We start from the raw sequence: 20,316 nt of genomic DNA on the forward strand, positions 1-20,316 counted from the left end.
GAGTGGTGTGTTTGCCATTGTTCCAGTGACTTGCTCTGCTGCCCCCTGGGAATCAGCACATGAGGTTCAAATGCTGTTCTCCCTTTCTTTGGCAGCCCTGGGCATTTCCCATCCAAGCTTACAATGCCCTTGTTTTTATCCTTCACGTAAAATTGGCCAAGATTTACTCCGCCCATTTTCCTTGGAAGCCAACCCCCTTGTCTTCCATATAAGTCCCACACCACAGGGACTGAGTGGCTGCAGAAGCTGGCTTCCAGTTTGCCCCGGAGTTTACTCAGGGTTTAGGTAAGTGGCCTAGAGATGGCGTCAGAGACTATTTCCGCTTGAGAGTTGGAACTGAGAGGCCAGTCACTCTTGATTGACACTAACTCCAGAAAAGCTGGGCCGGGCAAATAGCTGGAGGCAGGGGTGGAGGCAGGACATAGTCAGGTACAAAGCACTAACTAGAGAGGCAGGAAGGACAGAGCACCCAGGCTGGGGAAGGGAGCATGTGTCTTTAGAATACAACTCAATCCCTTTGTAATGCCAGGGTCAGGCACTGGACCAAGTTGCCCAGTCCTGTGAGACAATGAAACTATCAGCCACAGTCCTAGGTGTCAGTAATGACTGAGGAACACGATTTAGCTCGTGGCATATTCAAACCGACCTTCTGATGAGCCATTTGAACACTGTTGTATAAATGTGTTCTATTTTTCAAATGTATTTTATATGAAAGAAACTCCACTATTCAGCATACTGCCAAGAATTTAGGTGACGCAGCCCACCACCTAGAGAAAAGAGTGACTTCTCTTCAGTAAGCAAGGAAGTAAAACAATGTCGGCACTTTCAAGATAAATCTCAGCAGAGGGCAATCTTCCAGGCTCACTTGCAAAACTTAGTTGTCCTGGGAGGCTGAGGTGGAGGACTGTCCTGGGGAGGCTGAGGTGGGGGGTGCTGGGGAGGCTGAGGTGGAGGGGGGTGCTGGGGAGGCTGAGTGGGGGGGTGCTGGGGAGGCTGAGGTGGAGGGGGGTGCTGGGGAGGCTGAGGTGGGGGGTGCTGGGGAGGCTGAGGAGGGTGCTGCAGTTCTTCTGAGGGTGTGTTCTTTCTTTTCCTCTCCTTTCCCTGTCAGGCTCCTCCGAGCAACAAAGCTACCATGGGTCTGGAGAAGTCCCTCATCCTGTTTCCATTGCTTGTCCTGGTGGTTGGATGGATCCAGCCTTCCTTGGGCAAGGAAACTTCTGCCATGAAGTTCCAGCGACAGCACGTGGACTCGGATTCCTCCGGCAGCAGCCCCACCTACTGCAACCAAATGATGAAGAGGCGGGAAATGACGAAGGGATCCTGCAAGCCTGTAAACACCTTTGTGCATGAATCCCTAGAGGACATCCACGCCGTCTGCTCCCAGGAAAACGTCAAATGCAAGAACGGGCAGACTAACTGCTACAAGAGCCGCTCCACCCTGCACATCACCGACTGCCGCCTGACGGGCAGCTCCAAGTACCCCAACTGCGAGTACAAAACCAGCCAGCAGCAGAAGCACATCATTGTGGCCTGCGAGGGGAACCCCTCTGTGCCGGTCCACTTCGATGCTTCTGCATAGGGTCCCACCTAGGCCAAACCAACGAGATGGCCCTGTCGCCCATCCTCGTCCTGCCTCTCCCCTATTTCATTCTTTCCCGGAAGTAACCCCTGTTAGGGCTTCCATATGAGAAAAACATGCTTCCCTCTCCGGTGCTCCGCTCCTGGGACAAATGAAGCAAGACAGCCCTCACCAGAACGTGGTGTCCCGTCAACCTGAGACTCCCTTGACTTCAGAACCGTGAACCAAATAAAATTCTGTTCATTAGAAGTTGTGCAGCCAGTGGTGTCCTTTTAGGGCCGGTCACAAAGGACCGTGGACAACAGGCCAGTCGCCTCCTTGGTCCAGACCTTCAGCACTCCCGACAGCTTTCACTATCCTCCTGAAGCGAGCATTTCCTGCCTCTTCTGACTCACTGATCGTTCCTTCTTCTCCTACTTTTCTGTATAAGTCTCACATCTATTGCAGCACTCAGTGGCCGCGTCTCCCCGAGTCCGTCAAGCTCCCCACACCAACACAGACCTGCCGAGATCAGCAGCTGAGAGGAGGCCTCCGCCAACAGAGCAAAGGAGCCTTGCTTTTGCTTCCGCCTCACTGTGAGCTTCCTCTAGCCACATTTCACTTCGCACTTTCTCAGGGTGGAGGAAAGGCAGCTTCCAGTCTTGCCCTCCAGGGGCTGCTTCCTCTTCCCCTGCCTCCTTAGACTGACTCAGACTTCGTGGAGCAAGTGGGAATGCGTGGGGGCCTTCAGTTTCAACAACCACAGTGGGGATCAAATTCCAGTAATGCTTTTGGGAAAGAGTCACAACGGTGGCTGGCGCAGTCTTGCCCACGGATGATCCAGGATTCACGGCGGGATTCTTAGAGGAAGGAGTAGAGTGAAGGGTTAGTTCTGTAGAGCTGGCCACTATCACACCTGGAACAAACCGTACATTGCTCTGCAGATCAGTCAATAGTTTTAGGTATATTGATTTTTCTTTCTTTTTAGCCAATGATGGTTTTGAACTCTTTTTTTTTTTTTTTTTTTTTTTTTTTTTGCTTTTTCGAGACATGGTTTCTCTGTATATTCCTGCCTGTCCTGGAACTTACTCTGTAGACCAGGCTGGCCTTGAACTCAGAGATCCACCTGCCACTGCCTCCCGAGTGCCGGGATTAAAGATGTGTGCCACCACCGCCTGGTGGCTTTGAACTCCTGATCCTCCTTCCTCCACCTCTCAAGTACAGGGCAAAAAGTGTGTGCCACCTTGTCCCAGCTGTTGTGGGAAGGAACCTCTTCTACGATTCTCTTCCCATTTCCTTGTCTTCCAGACCTAGATAATTCTAAAAAAAAAAAAACAAAAAAAAAAAACCAAACAACAACAAAACAGGACTAGATAGAATGATGGGTCATCTGTTAAAAGCAATTACTGCTTTATCAGAGGCCCCAAGTTTGGTTCTCAGTACCCACATGGCAGCTCACAACGCCATTTCCAGGGGTTCTGAGGTCCTCTTCTGGGCTCTGAGGGCATTTGCACACATGTGGTGCACATAAACTCATACGGGCACATACACATAAATGAAAATAGAAGAAATAAAGAGATAGGCTTTATCTTTCAGAACAGTTTTAGGTTCTGTTGTATTTTAAAAATGGTGGGAGGCGGCCTTGGTGGGTTAGAGCCAAGGGGCCCTACAGAGCGGGTGAGATAAAGACATGTAAGTGCAGACTGCACTCACAGAGAGGATTTTATTGGGGGGAGGAAGGGAGAGAGAGAGAGAGAGAGAGAGAGAGAGAGAGAGAGAGAGAGAGAGAGAGAGAGAGGGAGAGAGGGGAGGGAAGGGGAGAGAAAGAGAGGGAATCGGCTATGTAGGATGATGTTATTAGGACCCTGAGTGGGCCAAGGTATTGCCCGCTTACTGGCAAGGTTCCCAAGGGGCCGGCCAGGTAATGCTTAAATGCTAACAGGCTCACATGCTAATCTAGCCATGATTGTCTTCATAACTAAGCAGAGGGCTTGCTCCTCTGAGTGGATGGGAGCTAGTGTGGTGGCTATGTTTTAAAGTTCATGATACCCATGACTCATTTTCTAGGTTTTCCTTGCAAGTTGGCAAGGGTTTATACTGAAAGTTAGTTTCTTTCCTTTTGCACCTGCCCTGAGTCTACAGTGTTAGAAAGTTTGGCCTGGGCCCCTGACTTAGTCTAGACCAACTACAGCTCCCTATACTCATTTTTCCCTGTCCACACCACAGCTTCCTAACACATGGGGATAGGCTTGTGTGGTGGGGCATGGTGGCATGCAGGTAGACATGGTGCTGGCTACATCTTGATCAGAAATGGGCTGTGACACTGAACGAAGCTTAAGCAAAAGAGACCTCAAAGCCTGCACAAGTGACGCACTTTCTTCAACAAGATCACACCTACTTCAGCAAAGCCACTATGAGCTTATGGGGGCCAATTTACATTCAAACTACCACAACACCTTATTGTGGGCTAAATCGTACTCTCTCAAAACTCATATGCTGAAACCTTAACCCACAGACCCTCAGAATATGACTGTGTTTGGAAACAGAGCCTTTAAAAAAAGTGATTAGGTTAAAAATAGGTGATGAAGATATGATACAACCTGAAGGTTGGACACATAGACAGACATACCTGTCACATACATGCACAGAGGAAAGAGAGAAGTTGTTCATCTGAAAGTGAAGGAGAGAACTCAGAAGAGACTAATCCTGCCAGCGCTGTGATCTTGGACTTCTAGATCTTAGAATTGTGAGGGAATAACTTCATGTCATTTCAGCTGCCTTGTCTGTGTGTTACATTAGGAAAGCCCAGTCTCCCCTCTAAATGATCCTCCAGCTTTATTGTATTGAAGCGTCTGTTGCTTGGACAAGTGCTGTAGGTCATCTGCTTATACCCTAGTTCTCCAAATAACTCCTTTCCACGCTGACATCAGGTCTCTGGGGTGAGTATGTTAAAGCTTGGTGTTGGTAAGAGTGGGAAGAAAGGTTCTTTACTTCTTTACTTCTTCATCCCAAGAATATTCATTACGTTTGCTTCTTATGGCATTAAGAATAGAATTGTAGGGCTGGAGAGATGACTTGGAGGTTAAGAGCACTGGCTGCTCTTCCAGACGTCCTGAGTTCAATTCCGAGCAACCACATGTTGGCTCACAACCATCTATAATAGGATCTGATGCCCTCTTCTGGCCTGTAGGCCTATATGCAGATAGAGCACTCATACACATAAAATATGTGAATAAAAACTAAAAAAAAGGATTGTAGAAATCTCTCAGGAAAGCAGGAGAGAAGCATGCATATAGGTTACTGGACTTAGTAAATAAAAAGGCTCAGAACTCCAGGGACCTTCTGAGTATCATTAACCTGAGTGTCGCATGTTTTCTGCAGTGAAGGACACAGGCTTGCCATTCAAGGGGTATTTAATGCTGCCTGATTCTCTACTGCCCTTGACATTCTACTATGTCTAGATGAGTGTTTCTCTCTCCAAGACTTCTGAAGAACTAAAGACAGCCTGTGACTCCCGGAGGTTCCACATGTGTTGCTGACCTTCCTTTACCCCAGAACGTTAGCTCAGAAGACTATATCTGATAACTATCCCTTCCCCTCCCAACATCAGATGAATAAATAGAAGACAAATCCAGAGAATCCTTAAATGTCCATGGTAAAAGGAAGGATGAGGAAAAACAACAACTTTGTTTCACCTAACAGACTTACTTTATTTTCTCTATTTTCAATTTTTAATTGAAAATGGACTTTTAATATATATTCTGATCATTGGTAGGGAAAAAAAACAAAACAAATGAGAACAGAAATGAAACAAAACCAAATCATATTGTCTAAGCTGTCAAAATAGAAAAAAAAAAACAAATAGCACAGTGACAGCGGCAGGATCTAGACTCATCTGAGGAGCCCCTGGTGCGCCTCTAGTTTGTGTTAAGTGAGTGAGCAGAGCCCCACTGGATGTAGGTGACGTACTCTATGGTCTGACCAGATGGGGAGGGTCAGTGAAACATTCTTCACTCTGCCTTCTGACTGCAGACTCAGTGCGGCCTCATGCCTGCTGCCGCACCCTCCTTGTGCCACGGACTGTGCCTTTCTTAAACCTTTCCTCTTTTTTTTAAGCCCTCTTTTTTTAAGATTTATTTATTTATTTATCTATTTATTTATTATGTATACAGTGTTCTGCCTGCACACATGCCTGCACTGCAGGCCAGAAGAGGGCGCTAGATCTCATTATAGATGGTTGTGAGCCACCATGTGGTTGCCGGGAATTGAACTCGGGACTTCTGGAAGAGCAGCCAGTGCTGTTAACCTCTAAGCCATCTCTCCAGCCCTAAACCTTTCCTCTTATTAGGTACTTGGTCACTGCCTTAAGAAAAGTAACGGATACAATAGGCATACCTACTCTTGATCACACTTGTAATCTCAGCACACACGAGCGCTCTTGACAAGGCCGAGTTGTGCTCTTCCCAGAGCCAGGAAAAAAGAAAGAGAGTGTGAGCAAGTGAGTGAGGCACCTGTCATCCCAGCGCTTGCCAAGTGGAGCCAAGGATCAGGAATTCAAGGCCAGCTTCATTTCTATAGTGAGTTCTAGGCCACCCTGAGGCACATGGGATTCTGTCTTAAGAGAGGGGGGCTGGAGGAATGAGATCAAATTTAACCCCGAACAAACAGAAGAAAGTAATAAAAATCAGCATTGAAATCAAGGAAAGAAAACTAAACCACCTTTGTGTGGTTTCTATTTGATGTGATGAAACACTATGACCAAAAGCAACTTGGGAAGGAGAGGGTTAATTTTATCTTATAGCTTACAGTCAGTTATCCAGGGAAGTCAGGGCTTGCCTGAACTCAAGGCAGGAATTGATATAGAGCTCATGAAGGGTGTTGCTTACCGGCTTTCTCCTCATGGCTTACTCAGCCTGCCTTCTGATAGCATTCAGAATATCCGTCCAGTGATGGCCTTGCCCACAGTGAGCTGGGCCCTTCCACATCACTTGTCAATCAAGAAAATGCTTCAAGTCAGGTACAGAGCCATACACTTTTGATCTCAGCACTCAGGAGGCAGAGGCAGGGAGATCTCTGTGAGTTTGAGGCCAACCTGGTCTACACAGGGAATTTTCCAGGGCAGACAGGATGACATAGAGACCCTGTCTCAAAAAATAAAGTGAAATAAAGTAGAGTAAAATAAAATAAAATACAGAAGCTCCACGGGCTTCCCACAGACCAGTCTGGTGGGAGCATTTTCTCAACTGAGGTAGCTCTTCCCATGTAACTCTACTGTGGTGGTTTGAGTAAGAAAGGCCCCCATAGGCTCATATATTTGAGTGCTTAGTCATCAGGGAGTGGCACTATTTGCAAAGGATTAGGAAGTGTGGTCTTATTGAAGGAAGTGTGTCACTGGGTTTGAGCTTTGAGGTTGCAAAAGGTCATGATGAGCCCAAAGTCTTTCCTTACTGCCTGCAGATTTGGATGTAGGACTCACAGCTCTTTCTCCAGCACCACGTCTGCCTGCACGCCACCATGCTCCCTGCCATGATGATAATGGACCGAACCTCTGAAGCTGTAAGCCAGCCCCCATTAAATGCTTTCTCTTACAAGAATTGCCCAGGGCCTGGAGAGATGGCTCAGAGGTTAAGACCACTGGCTGTTCTTTCAGAGGTCCTGAGTTCAATTCCCAGCAACCACATGGTGGCTCACAACCATCTATAATGGGATCTGGTTCCTTCTTCTGGTATGCAGACATACATGTAGGAAAAATGCTGTATATAGAATAAACCTTTTTTAAAAAAAATGGTTACTTATTCTACATAAAATAATTATTAAAAAAAAAAGAATTGCTATGGTCATGGTGTCTCATCACAGCAATAGAACACTGACTAAGACTACTGTATAAACACAGCCTTGAGGTCAGAGGTTTGAGCCTAGAACCTCCACCTTTATACATGCTTGGCTGTGTGTACCTTTAGGTCTATGTGCCTACTTAACTTCCACATGGCTTGTGTGCAGCCAGTGTGTGCCTGGTGCCTGCTACGGCCGCCTCCCTGGTGGCTTTACAGCTTTAGGCTGGAGTGAAAACTGACTCTGAGTTCTCAATAGCTCTCCAGGCTCCTGGCTTCCAGTGACCCCCCCCCTCCCCCACTTCCCCGGTGTGGGAGCATGAACCTTGCAGAGCAGAAGGAAGGGAGACTAGCTGGAAGAAGTATGGGAGAATAAGAGAAGACACCAGGGAGTGAAATTGACTGTAATTGTGGAAGGCTTTTTTCTAATTTAATAAATGAGTTGATAACCATCCTTGACTACATGGTGTTGAATCCAGCCTGACCAAACCAGATGCTGTCAAACAAACAAACAAACAAACAAACAAACCACCCAAGCCACTACCACCAAAACAAAACAAGCAAACAAACCAGCAAAATTTATACTCATCATACTGAAAAAGGAAATGATTTTATTTCTATGAGCATAGTACAATAAAGCTTGATCCAAAAACATAACAGGATACGTTGTTCAGCTGCTTGGACTTTTTTTTCTTCTTTTTTGGGGGGTGGGGACCAGTGATGGAACCCAAGGGCCTTTGTGCACTAAGCAAGTGTTCAGTTACTGAGCTACATCGGAACCCACGTACCCTATTTCTTTTTGCCTTGACTCTTCTGATAGCTTAGGCTTTCTAATTCTTTCAGTGCCTTCCTTTCTCGGTAGGAGCAAAAGGTGAAGTGGGAATAAACAGTAAAAGAACCTGTGTCAACCAGAAGACATGTGCCCTAAGCCTTAGACAATCTCATCTAAGTGCACAGGAACCAGCTGGTAAGGGGGGTCATCCTTCTTGGGACGCTCACAGGCCACAATGAAGTATTTGTACTGCACAGCACCTCTGTAGCGACAGTGTGGATAGGTTTCTCCAGTGTGTGCACAGTCAATCATGCTGACAGGCTTTGCACTCATGTGGCAGTTCCTTCGACCGTTCTTGCAGGTGATGTTGGGCAAAGCACAGGTAGCAGCCACATTCTCGAAGGATGCATGCAGAAAGGTGTTTTTCTGTTTACAGTGCCGGGTGTAGTTGTTGACACCACGCATTGCTCTGTTGCATTGCTGAGGACTTATCTGTATGTGCTGAATTTCAAACCAGCGAGCCTTGGTGAGACCCTTAGGCTGAGTCCCAAGTGGACACACTGGCTCCCACAGCCCCAGCAGCAGGAGGAGAGGAAAGGATCGCTGAAGGTCTACGGCCATTTTTTCTGTGTAGGAAGAAGGAAGATCGTGCTAATAGAAGAAGTTTTAAGAACAAACAAATCATGACTAGTTTATTGGGGTTTTTTTTTTCCTCCTTTTAAGATTTAACAGTCTTAAGAAAGAGAAAGCCAGTCTCGTAATTCTATGACAACTCTGAAATCCAGTGAGGAAGACAGATGAGCACACAGCTCGTCCTTCTCTTTGACCTGTGTTCATATGTACAAGGCTTTCCCCTGTAATCCCGTCTAACGTGTCTACCTTCCCTCCCCAACGGCATCTCCCAGCCAGCTCCACTGCCTGGCAGGGCCCTCAAGTGCCTCTCTTACCAGCATTTCCCAGCCAGCTCCACTGCCTGGCAGGGCCCTCAAGTGCCTCTCTTACCAGCATCTCCCAGCCAGCTCCACTGCCTGGCAGGGCCCTGAAGTGCCTCTCTTACCAGGTGTTTTTGCTGTGTTCCTACGGAGAACACGGGCAGTGGATCAGTCCCAGGTTCTGAATGTTTTGTTAGCTTTTCTCCTCCAAGCCAGTCACAGCTGTCTAGGTGGGGCAGGGCAAGAAGGACTCTTAAGCCCATGAAAGAGAAACCTTAGATTTTGCAGAAGTACAGTAGAGTGAGACTCCACCTCCAAGCAAGCTTTGAATGTTTCGATGTCAGCGAAGAGGAAGAATTAACTCAACTTAAGAAACAAGTAGACTCAAAACTCAGTTTTAAGGACCTGTTCTCTTGCTAAGGGGTTATAACAAACTTCCTTTTTGACTGGAGTTTCAGGTTGTTTTGAAGCTCTTTGATTTCAATTTCTTAACAAAAAAAAAAAATACTTTGTATATTTGTATAATAGTTACCACACGCTTGGCAATGTGAGTTCCTGCAAGTACACATGAATACATCATTTGTTTGTATATGTGTCTATGGGGCCAGATACTAGGCTTTGCATATTTAGGAGTTTACAGTCTACCGAAAGATGGTCAGATAAATCAATAAGTATGTTATGAATTAATAACTACAAATAGCATTCATGGTGTGGTTCACACTAAAGGGGACAAGAGTTATTTAAAGACACCCACTCAAGTTGAGCTGCATTTTGAGGAATAATTAATTAGATGAATAGAGGGGTAAGGACCTTTAAAGGGAGAACTGTGTGTGAAAAGACCCAAAAGCATGAAGAAGAAGAAGAAGAAGAAGAAGAAGAAGAAGAAGAAGAAGAAGAAGAAGAAGAAGAAGAAGAAGAGAAAATGTAGGGTATTTGCATTTGAGTCTCTTGGCTGCTCACCACTGGTGTGCACTACAGGACCGCTGCACCGCATCACCTCATGGAGGGCTGCACTGGGACTCTGCGCCTCTGGCCTTATTTCTTCTAATCAATTCTGCGTATTTATTATGCATTATTCCCAGATTAATATAGTTACAACAGTACACTTTTATTCAAAGAGGTGTTTTTGTTTGTTCTTTTTCAGATAGTGTCTTGATGCTTGCCTGGGACTCAGTATCTCTTTGCATCCACCTCCTAAGTGCTGGGATGCAGGTGTACACCATCATGTTCTCTTTGACTAATAACCACAGAGGGAGGTGTTTATACATGATTTAACGACTGTGGTTTGAGTGTTTCCCCATAGACTTGAGTGTTTAAAATACTTCGGCCCCAGCTGGTGGGACTGTTTGGGGAAGTTGTGGAACCTTTAGGAGGTGGAGATTTGCTAGAGAAAGTGGGTCACTGCAAGGGGGTCTTGAGGTTTTATACACAGCTCCACTTCTTGCTTGTTCTATGATTTCTGATTGAGATAATTATAACTAGCCGACTCCTGCCATGATTGTCTCCCTGGCATAATGACCGAAGCTGTGACAGACTTAAGTTGTGAGTCAAATTAAACCCTTCCTCCATTAAACTGATTCTTCCTGGGTTTTTGGTCATAGAAACAAGGCGAGTAACTAATGACATCCGCAGTCATGATCACTCAAAGGTTAATATAGAACTAAGCATGGTGGCTCATTCCTGTAATCCTAGCACTAAGGATACTGACAAGGGCCAGCCCTGGTTACCTGGAACTGTGTCTTGAAACAAAAAAATAAACAACAATAACAGAAACATGTTTTTAAATGCTTTAAGGAGACTGGAGAAACGACTCAGTGGTCGGGAGTGTGTACTGCTTTGCATAGCTCCTGAGTTCAGTTCCCAATACGGATAAAAGGTAACTCACAACCTATTGTAATTCCATCTCCAGGGAGAACCTGATGTCTTTGGCTTCTTTGGGCACCTGCAGCCACAATCATGTATCTCCCCGACACCATATGCACCTTAAAAAAAACTTTAAAAGTAGCTTTTAAGATTAGTTTCTTCTTTGACAATACCATAAACACACACACACACACACACACACACACACACACACATCCTACATTCTGATCACACTCACGCCTCCACCCTCTCTTTTTTAAACTTACAATTTATTCATTTATTTAATGCATGTTTTTGCACACACGTGTGCTCACACACACATGGACTTGTGCCATGGTGTGTGTGTGGAGATCAGAGGGCAGCACTTTGCAGGAGTTGGCTTTCCCCTTCTACTGTGTGGCTCCCTGGGATTAACTCAGATAATCCAGCTTGATGGAGGCTCCTAATCTGTGGAGCCATCTCACTCACCCCCACTCTTCACTCTCTTGTTCTTTCACACCCCCACCATTTCCGCCTTCCGACCACCAGGCACTTTCATGTATTTAGTTTAATTTTGTTTTTGTTTGCACTTTGTAACCCACCGGGTTTCAACAGGGCTGCTCATGTGGGCGTGGATATAAAACTATCTACTGGAGCACAAGTAACTCACAATAGCTACGTCATTGAAGACAGTGACTGCTCCAGCAAGCCATCGCCTACAATTAGCTCCCGTTGGAGGGGGTCTTATGAGCCTCTCCCCTATCTGTGACTGAATGTTTATGGACTCAGTCTTGTGCAGTCAGTCCCTAGCAAGCAACCACAGATGTTGTGAGTTCAGGCATGCCATGGCCTTGTTGTGTCTGTAAGACAGCATTACATGGCCGCCGCCGCCATCATCATCATCATCATCATCATCATCATCCAGCTGTTACATTCTTTTCTCCCCACTCTTTCTTGATGGTTTCTGAGCCTTGGAGAGGATGATATAGATGGCCCATTCAGGACTGAGCACTTGATATTCACCTTGACCAACCATGAGTCTCCATTAATTGCCATTGGATGTGATTTTTGTCTTTCTCTCTACAGCTTACAACATACTTTCTTTGTTCTGTGTATTCAGTGATATGATACGGGGATTTTATTTTCTGGTTCTATTTGGTGTTCTGGGTGTTTCTTCTATTTGGATGGGCATGTCTTTCCCTAGCTTTGGGAAATTTTCTTCTATGCATTCATGGAAAGTATTTTCTACACCTTCTGTGCGGAAAATCTTTTCCTTCTAGTCCCACAGTTCATGTTGTCCCAGAGATTCTGCATGCTGGTTTGTAGTACATTTCAAACACACCATGGACAACACAAATTGGACTTGTTTTTTCTTGGGGGGGGGGGCGCAAGTGTGGGAGGGTGAACCTGGGAGGAATGGGATCAAGGTGAATTGCATGAAATTCCTGAATAATTAATAAAAACATTATGTCGGGGAAGAAAAGAATTCATCCAGGAGTTTGTGTCTTCTTTGACCATATTTAAGTTGTTTTATATTCTTTCTTTCTTTCTTTTTTTTTTTTTTTTGGTTTGGATTTTCATTTAAATGGTTCTTCCTAGAGGTTACTGGATGTTAGAAGTTTTTGGAGGAGACATGCTGTCATGGTTTTTCACGTTACTAGTGTTTCGCACTGAGCTCATCCAGTCAGAATCAGATCGTTGATTCCATTTTTTGTTGTTTTAACTCAGGTAACCTTCCTTCTTTCAGAAGTGTTGAGGTGACCTTTTCCTTTTAAGCTGGCCTTTAAGGCTCTTTCCCCAGAACTCCTCAAGGCTTGAGAACTGTTTCCAATAAAAATCACAATGCTGCAGTAAACCCACCTTGAGAACAGGGTAAGTGTTTGTACCTCACAGTCGCTCCTTCAGTACCAAGTGTTCTCGGTGTGGAAGGAACATTAAATATTAGTCTTTCTGTCAGACCCCGTGAAGCTTTTGTTTAAGACAAGGAATTTAAATCTTTTGCTACCGCCTACCTGGTAAAACTTTTGTTTATCCACAGGCCCTGCTGCATTCTTGGATCTCCAGGTGCCTGCCCAGGCTCGCTTTCCTTCATTTCCTCTGTACCAGTTCTTCTCAAACTAAGCAACCGTGACAGGCTGAGGTTGGAGCTCAGCCAGCAGGAGAAGGACACAGCACTCTTGCATTAAGATAAAGGCTGTTGAGTTTCTTACTCTGTGGGTTTGTTCTTGAACAGCTGTGAGCAGTTCGCCCTTACAAATCAAGCTTTGCCCGACCAAGAGGCTTTCATTAGATTGGTGGTGCTTTCTTTTGGACCGCGAACTGACTTCTAACTGATGGAAAAGGGGAACCAACAGTACTGTGTGTGCTCGTCTCTTGGTGACTGTGGATCTGGCTGGGGAAAATAAAGAAAAAGCAGCAAGAAGTCACGGTGGGATCAGTGATGAGTATTAGGTTGTTAGTTTAGATAGGAAGCAGGAAAGGGAGAAGTTCCAGAGGAGGGGAAATGGTACAGGCAAATAAATAAATAAAATGAAGAGTGGGGAAGTCTTAATTGAAGATAGACTAAAAAGAAAGGGATAAAGATACGTCTTCAGACACTGTAGGCCAGTCTCATCTCTCAGGAAGCTGAGTCATCAAGGCCCTATATACCAGGCAAGGTGAAGGGGGAGGGAAGAGTTTGGGGTAACGGGAAGAAAAGTGAGAACAAGAAACAGGAAAGGAACCAGAAAAGACACAAGCTGTATGACAGACGAGGGGCTGGGCAGATCCCTGTCAGACAGACAAGGAAAGGGGCCACTGATGGACAGCAAAGATGGCAAGTTTCCAACGTCTTCCTCACTTCCCTGACCTGAGGCAAAGTCCCCAGAGCCTTTTTCTCCCACAAGCTGGGACTCCTTGCCACTCTAGGTGGGCCAGATACGTTCAAGGTGGGTCCTGAACATGTTTACCTGAAGCTGTGGGCTGAAAAACTCTCTTTGTTTAAACTGATCCATCAAAAAATTAGGGGAAAGTGTGTTAGTCATGGTTCTCTAGAGGAACAGAACCAGTGGGACACATCATACACACACACACACACACACACACACACACACACACACACACACACACACACATATCAGTTTAAAAAAAAAAAAAAGTAATAACAGCTAAATCACACCTGAGACCGGAGAACCCAGTAGTTACTCAGCCCTTAAGCATTCAGAGTAGTCCATGGCTGTTGTCTCTCACTGAGGATGGGAAAGGGGTAACAACCAATAATCGCTCAGTCCACAAGACCTCAGCAGTCCCAATCTGGTGCTGGACCTTCAGAAGATTCCTGGAGAGCAGCTAGCCCAGTAGGAAAACTTGGAAAATCTGGTTCTTGTAGCAGTGACGGAACGGGAGAGGAAAGGCTGAGCAGGAGGGAGAGCCGGTTTGGGCCACTTCCCTTTTTATATGAGCTGCTACCAAAAGGTGCCACCCACAACTGGGAAAAGTCTCCCACATCCATCAAGGCGGTCAGGACACTTCCTCCAGAGAGGCTCCTTGTTCAGGTGATTCTAATTTGTGGCAAGTTGACATTAAAACTAACCATTATAGAAGATGATCTATCTAAGGTCACCAAAACCACTTAAAATCCCCAGACCTCCATAGGAAAAATGGAGCTGCCCTTCACCCCCCTGCTCTTCAGGGAGTTTTTCTTTTGGTGCTCCACCCCCCCACTTTTTAACAAGTTTATGTTGCCTATGACTGCCTGCTGTGTCAGAGATTTTAATGTCAGCATAACACAAGCTAGAGTTATCTGAAAGGATGGAACCTCAGTTGAAGAAAAAAGTCTCCATAAGATCTGGATGTAGGGCATGTTCTTAATTAGTGATTGATGGGAGAGGGCTCAGTCTATTGTAGGCGGTGCTATCCCTGGGCTGGTGGTCCTGAGTTCCTATAAGAAAGCCGGCTGAGCAAACCACGGGGAGCAAGCCAGTAAGCAGCACTCGTCCCTGGCCTCTCCATCAGCTCCCGCCTCCAGGTTCCTGCCCTGTTTGAGTTCCTGTCCTGACTTCCTTCAATGATGAACTACAAGGGGAAACGTAAGTCAAATAAACCCTTTCTGCCTCAGCATGCTTTTGGTCTTGGTGTTTCTTTGCAGCAATAGAAACCCTAACTAGGAGAGAGAGTTAACTAGTACAGTAGGTACAATGCAACCAGATGGGCCCCTTCTCCACCCTTCCCTCACACCCAGTTGATTCCTGTCAATGCAAGACTGCCTCTCCTTCCTCTGCATTTATCAGGAAATCATAGACAGCCTGGCTACAGGAAATCTTCCCCTTTCTCTGATACCCTAAGAAAGGACACCCTAGTCTGCCCCAGGAGCTTGAACTCTCCTCAGAGTCCCGCCATGCTGCCCTGTGTCTGTGTGTCCGCCCACGGTGTTAATAACTCTTCTAATGAATCTCTCACCAAATGTGCCCCAGGTGCCCCTGAATTCCAAACCACACACTTTCAGGTCCTAGGGATCTGAATGCAAGCCTTCATGCTGTGTATCAAGTACTTTACCAAGTAACCCATCTCTCCAGGTCCAAAGACAAATGTTCTAATGAGTGAACCAGTAAACGCTATCTGTTGATCTGTGGTTGATGCAAGAAAGGTTTTAAGGGTTTTTTGTTTGTTTGTTTTATTTTTAATGTTTTTATGGGGCTAGAGAGATGCATCAGTGGTTAAGAGTACTTGGAGAAGACCTGAGTTTGGTTCCCAACATCCGTATTGAATGTCTCACAACCACCAGTAACTCCAACTTCTGGGGATCCAACACTTTCTGGCCTCCACAGGCATCCTCACACACATGCACACACACACACCCCCCACACACACATATTAAAAATTTTTAAATCGTTAAAATGTATTATTATTATTTTTATGTGTCTATATGTGACGTGCATGTGTGGTATGGTGTGTCCATGGCACGACATGATGCATATGGAAGCCAGTGGACAATTTTGTGTCATTAGCTCTCTCCTTCCACCTTTGGGGTAGTTTCCAGGGATCAGCCAGGTCACTAGGCCTGTGAGTACTATCCCTTACCTGCTGGATTAGTTACTTTTCTGTGACTGTGTGAAAAGACCATGACCAGAAGCAACGGATGCAAGAAGGAGTTTATGATGACTGTGGTTTCTAGGGAGAGAGTCCATAAAGGTGGGGAGGTATGGCTGCAGGTGGGTGGAGCAGGAAGCTGAGAGATCACAACTTCAACCACATTCAGAAAGCAGAGATCAAACTGGAATTTGGATGAGATTATAAACTCTCCAAGACTGCTCCACTGGTGTGGTTCATCCTGCAAGCTCCACAGTCTAAAGGTTCCACAGCTCGCCAAACAGTACGCCAACTGGGGACTAAATATTCAAGTATGTGAACTCTTGGGGACATTCTCGTTCAACCCTCCTTATCTGCTACTGAACCACACAGACTTCTGTCTTGGTCAGGGTTACTATTGCTTGATGAAACACCATGACCAAAAGCAATCTGGGGAGGAAAGGCTGTATTTGACTTACACTTCCACATCACTGTTCATCATTATTGAAAGAAGTCAGGACAGGAATTCAATCAGGGCAGAAGGCAGGAGCTGGTGCAGATGTCATGGAGGAATGCTGTTTACTGACACACTCTATTTGTTTTCTTATAGAACTCAAGACCACCTTCCCAGGACTGGCCCCACCCACAATGCACTCAGCCATCCCATGTCAAAACAATCACTAGTTAAGAAAATGACCTAAAGGCTTGCCTGCAGCCTGATCTTAGGTAGCCATTTACTCAGTTGAGGCTCCCTCCTCTCTGATGACTCTAGCTTGTGTCAAGTTGACATAAAACTAGCTAGTACAACACCCCAGGAAAGATTATTTTTGATCAGGCAGTGTTTATGGCTTGCACACAAATGACAGCCTAATATCTGTCTTGTTTTTAAAAAAAGATTTATTTTTATTATTTTTGACTGTGTGTAGGTGTGTGTCTTCATGCGGTTATGTGCACAGGAGTGCAGGTGCCCTTGGAGACTAAAGGTGTTGGATGCCCTAGAGTTAGAGACATAGATGGTTGTAAACCCCCTGATGTGGGTGCTGGGAACTGAGCTTGGGTGCTCTGGAAGAGCGGCAAATGTTCTTATCTACTGGGCCATTTCTCCAGTACACCTAATATTTGTTTAGTGTTAGAAATCTTCTACAGTCGCGAAGAGCAAATGATTGGAACATTTCATGTATACTTTATCAAAGCTAAAATTAAAATCCCAAGCCAAAGGATAAGAAAGGGAAAAAAATAACCAACTACTAACTTCCTGAACCACCGGTTATGAGCCAGAGACCTACCACATTACTGACCCAACATGTTAGTTACCTGTTCCCCTCTACCCTGATTTCCCATTTGGGTAGAGCTAAAGAGGCCACCACAGTCACTGTCCAAGTCGAGACTTGACTCTACCTTAGCACATAGGTATAACCACATGTATGTAGGTGCCTATATAAAATGCACCTTGAGCCAAAGTATAAAATATTCACATCTAGTCATACTTCATATAACATTCAACCTGCACTGCTCAGGCCAATACACAACACAACTCTACACACATGATGTGTATATGTACGACACACAGTGGAATAACAATTTATTTGTGGAAGGGAGGATCACTGGGTTTGGATAGGCATAAAGATGAGGACATGGGGAGAGGGGGACACCCTGACTGAGTCAAGAGAAGATGCTGTGTGGTCTGGCTGTCCAATGTCCTCCCCCAGGCTCCTTTGTTGAAGGCTTACTTGCTGGCTGGGTCACGAAGGCTGTAATTTACTTTGGCAGTGGGTTAATCCAATGATGAATTCATAGCTGGGTGGGTCTGAGGACCCAGTTGGAGGGGGCAGGCCACTGGAGCCACAATTGTCACATCTTGTCGCCATGCCCTTCCCCTTCCTTCTCTTTCTACTTCCCAGTCTCTATGAAGTGAGCAGCTCTGCTCGTCCACATTTTGTTACCATAATGTTCTACCTCACTCTCCCCCACAGACAACAGAGCCAACAGACCACAGACTGAAAGTCCCGAGACGAGGAGGCGAATCACTCCTCCCTTGAGTGGGTTCTCTCAGATACTTTTTCCCAGCAGTAGAAGCTGTGAGAGCCGAGGCATGAAAAAGGTGAATAGAAGTAGGTAGACAAGGGAGGAATGTTATTTTAGGCAGAGATCAACATAAGCATGATCGTAATATTGAGAATCAACATGGTTGGGAAACACTGGCATTCAATTGTGAAGTGGAGTAACAGTAGCTATGGTAAGCAGGGGGTTGACATTTGAGAATTACTAACGGCTTGCCCAGAGCTGGCGAGCTGGCCAGACTTTCTAGACAAAGATGGGCTCCAGCATCTTCATGTCCTCTATGCTGTCGACATGCCCATCTGCATTACAGTGAAACAGAACGTAGTTGTAGCTCCTTGTCTCTATATATGTACTTATGTAAGTATCCCAATGGCACTGCAGAACCTTAATCGGCATCTGCGCCCAAGCGTAGGAGTTTTTGTAGCGGTCTTTGAAGTTGCCACTAATGCATATATGCTCGACTTTGTACCATGACATATGAACAAATAAGTGTGAGATCTTGGGTTTCAGACCTTTCTCTGTCATGAGCTCATCACATCTGTATGCACTGAATTCTTTGTTTGGATTTAGGTGATGGTATTCCATGAACTCCCTCCTGGAAGTGCTCTGTGCAAGCAGGCTGTAGTGCAGGCCCAGCAGGAGCAGAAGCATACCCCAGGACTTCAGAGAGGACGCCATAGCAGGCACCAGGGCCACCTAAGTGGGCACAGGAAAGAGAGGGGACAGTATTGAAACACTAACCTGTAGGCTGAGCTGAACTTTACATTTCTATTCCCACATAATTTTGTTTGTTTCCTCTAGATGGTAATGATAATTGCAAAAAAAAAATATGTTGCAGACTGAGTGAACCAAGAATAAAATTGCTTAAAAAAAAAAAAGATGGAACTTACTTTGAAAACTCCAAGTTCCTTTCATATGCCCTCACTTCTACTCAGGGGAAGGAACCCAGTACTCTCTCACCAGCTCTAGCTAACTCCTCAACGCTCAGAAGATCACGGAGCCAAGAGACTTGTCTTCAGAGTTCAAAGGCTAATCCCCCGTGAAGGAAACAGAGCTGCCTGGGAGATATTGCCAAGCAGGAAGGCGTTTGGTCCCTGAAATTGTAGTCCGGGGTGCATGTCACACTGATTGCACCATGATGCTTCTCCTGTCTTCAGCCCCTTACAGCATTTCCCCCAAACCTTTCATATCTTTTCTCAGGAACTGTATCCCTATGTTCATTTCAAACCATCATGACTTGCCAGAACTGCTTGTTGAACATGTCTAAAGGAATAGCAGGTCTGAAATACTAATATTAATGCAATATCAACATTCAGTTAACCAAATACTGTGACTCTGGGTAGAAGACAGAGTGAGATGTTTGAAAAGACTTCTGCTATAACAGAGTCTGCCCACATTTACAGAGTGTACCTGGTCTTTTGAGCCTTTTAGTTTGTTCACAGCCCTTACCTCATAGGAGCCGGATAGATCTTTGAGAGCCAACAAAAATACTTCGGTAGACTGTCTGAGGGTGGGGTAGCAGGGGACCCACACATCTGTGGGGTTAAGGCTGGGCTGAATCTGAAGTCTTGTTCTCTATGGTTTGGGTCAGTTTTCATTCTTAACCCTAAAATGTCAGTCAATCTCTTTCCTGTGATTCCTGGCCTTTCAATCAAGTTTCCTGTACACCAATCCTTCTAACTCACCCAATCGGTGCCCACGTCGCTGGTTGCGGTGGGTGCAGAGATGGGAGATCTGAAGAGCAGAGTCTCTGTCCTCTCTGGAGCTCCCAGGAAGTCCACAGCAGTAGAAAAAAGAATGACAATAGAAGGATACCACTTTGGGTTTGTGGGGGTGGTGGCGTGGAGGGCAAGGTCAGGAACATCTTTTTATGCCAGCCCGTTAACATATCTTCTCATGTGGAACACTTGGGTTCACCCTGAGAACAGCCTTAAGCAAGGTCCGCAAACATCAAAGAAGGACACCCAGGCACAAAGGAATTTCAAAGCACTGGAGAGAGGTGACCCCTGAGAGGGATTGTTGATGGACAACCGGAAATCTGGCCCTGAAACTTGTTTCCCAGACAAGCTTTCTGGAGAATGTCCATGAATGGCCAGGCCATATTCTATAGGGAATTGGGCAAGGATGTGATCCACGGCCATGTCATCAAGAAGTGAGAGTAGGTATCTAAAGTGCAATTTGTAGAGACGTTGAGATAATGGAGTGTGCTTTCTACCGGTGACGCAAGGGCTGCTAGCAGTTCAGCTGCGCTGCTGGAGTGTCTTTCTAGTTTGC

At 45.7% G+C, this 20,316-nt stretch overlaps 3 protein-coding genes across 3 annotated transcripts; 1 reads left to right on the forward strand and 2 right to left on the reverse strand.

The window, feature by feature from the left end:
• Window positions 1-1,112: 1,112 nt before the first annotated feature.
• On the forward strand, window positions 1,113-1,828 carry Rnase1 (ribonuclease A family member 1, pancreatic). Its single transcript, XM_059274462.1, has one exon. The coding sequence runs from the start codon at window positions 1,133-1,135 to the stop codon at window positions 1,577-1,579; it is 447 nt and encodes a 148-aa protein (XP_059130445.1). The 5' UTR covers window positions 1,113-1,132; the 3' UTR covers window positions 1,580-1,828.
• A 6,186-nt stretch (window positions 1,829-8,014) lies between these two features.
• Rnase6 (ribonuclease A family member k6) lies at window positions 8,015-9,539 on the reverse strand. Its single transcript, XM_059274463.1, has 2 exons — window positions 9,219-9,539; window positions 8,015-8,787 (listed from the first exon to the last, which is right to left on the reverse strand). Exon 2 carries the CDS (start codon window positions 8,780-8,782, stop codon window positions 8,321-8,323), a length of 462 nt encoding a protein of 153 aa, XP_059130446.1. The 5' UTR covers window positions 8,783-8,787; window positions 9,219-9,539; the 3' UTR covers window positions 8,015-8,320.
• Window positions 9,540-17,531: 7,992 nt separating this feature from the next.
• Window positions 17,532-19,892, reverse strand: LOC131920048 (epididymal secretory protein E3-beta-like). The gene is made up of 2 exons (XM_059274464.1): window positions 19,728-19,892; window positions 17,532-18,738 (listed from the first exon to the last, which is right to left on the reverse strand). Exon 2 carries the CDS (start codon window positions 18,718-18,720, stop codon window positions 18,286-18,288), a length of 435 nt encoding a protein of 144 aa, XP_059130447.1. The 5' UTR covers window positions 18,721-18,738; window positions 19,728-19,892; the 3' UTR covers window positions 17,532-18,285.
• Between the last annotated feature and the right edge of the window lie 424 nt (window positions 19,893-20,316).

This window comes from Peromyscus eremicus, chromosome 9 (genome assembly GCF_949786415.1).
Source record: "Peromyscus eremicus chromosome 9, PerEre_H2_v1, whole genome shotgun sequence".
Lineage (NCBI taxonomy): Eukaryota > Metazoa > Chordata > Mammalia > Rodentia > Cricetidae > Peromyscus > Peromyscus eremicus.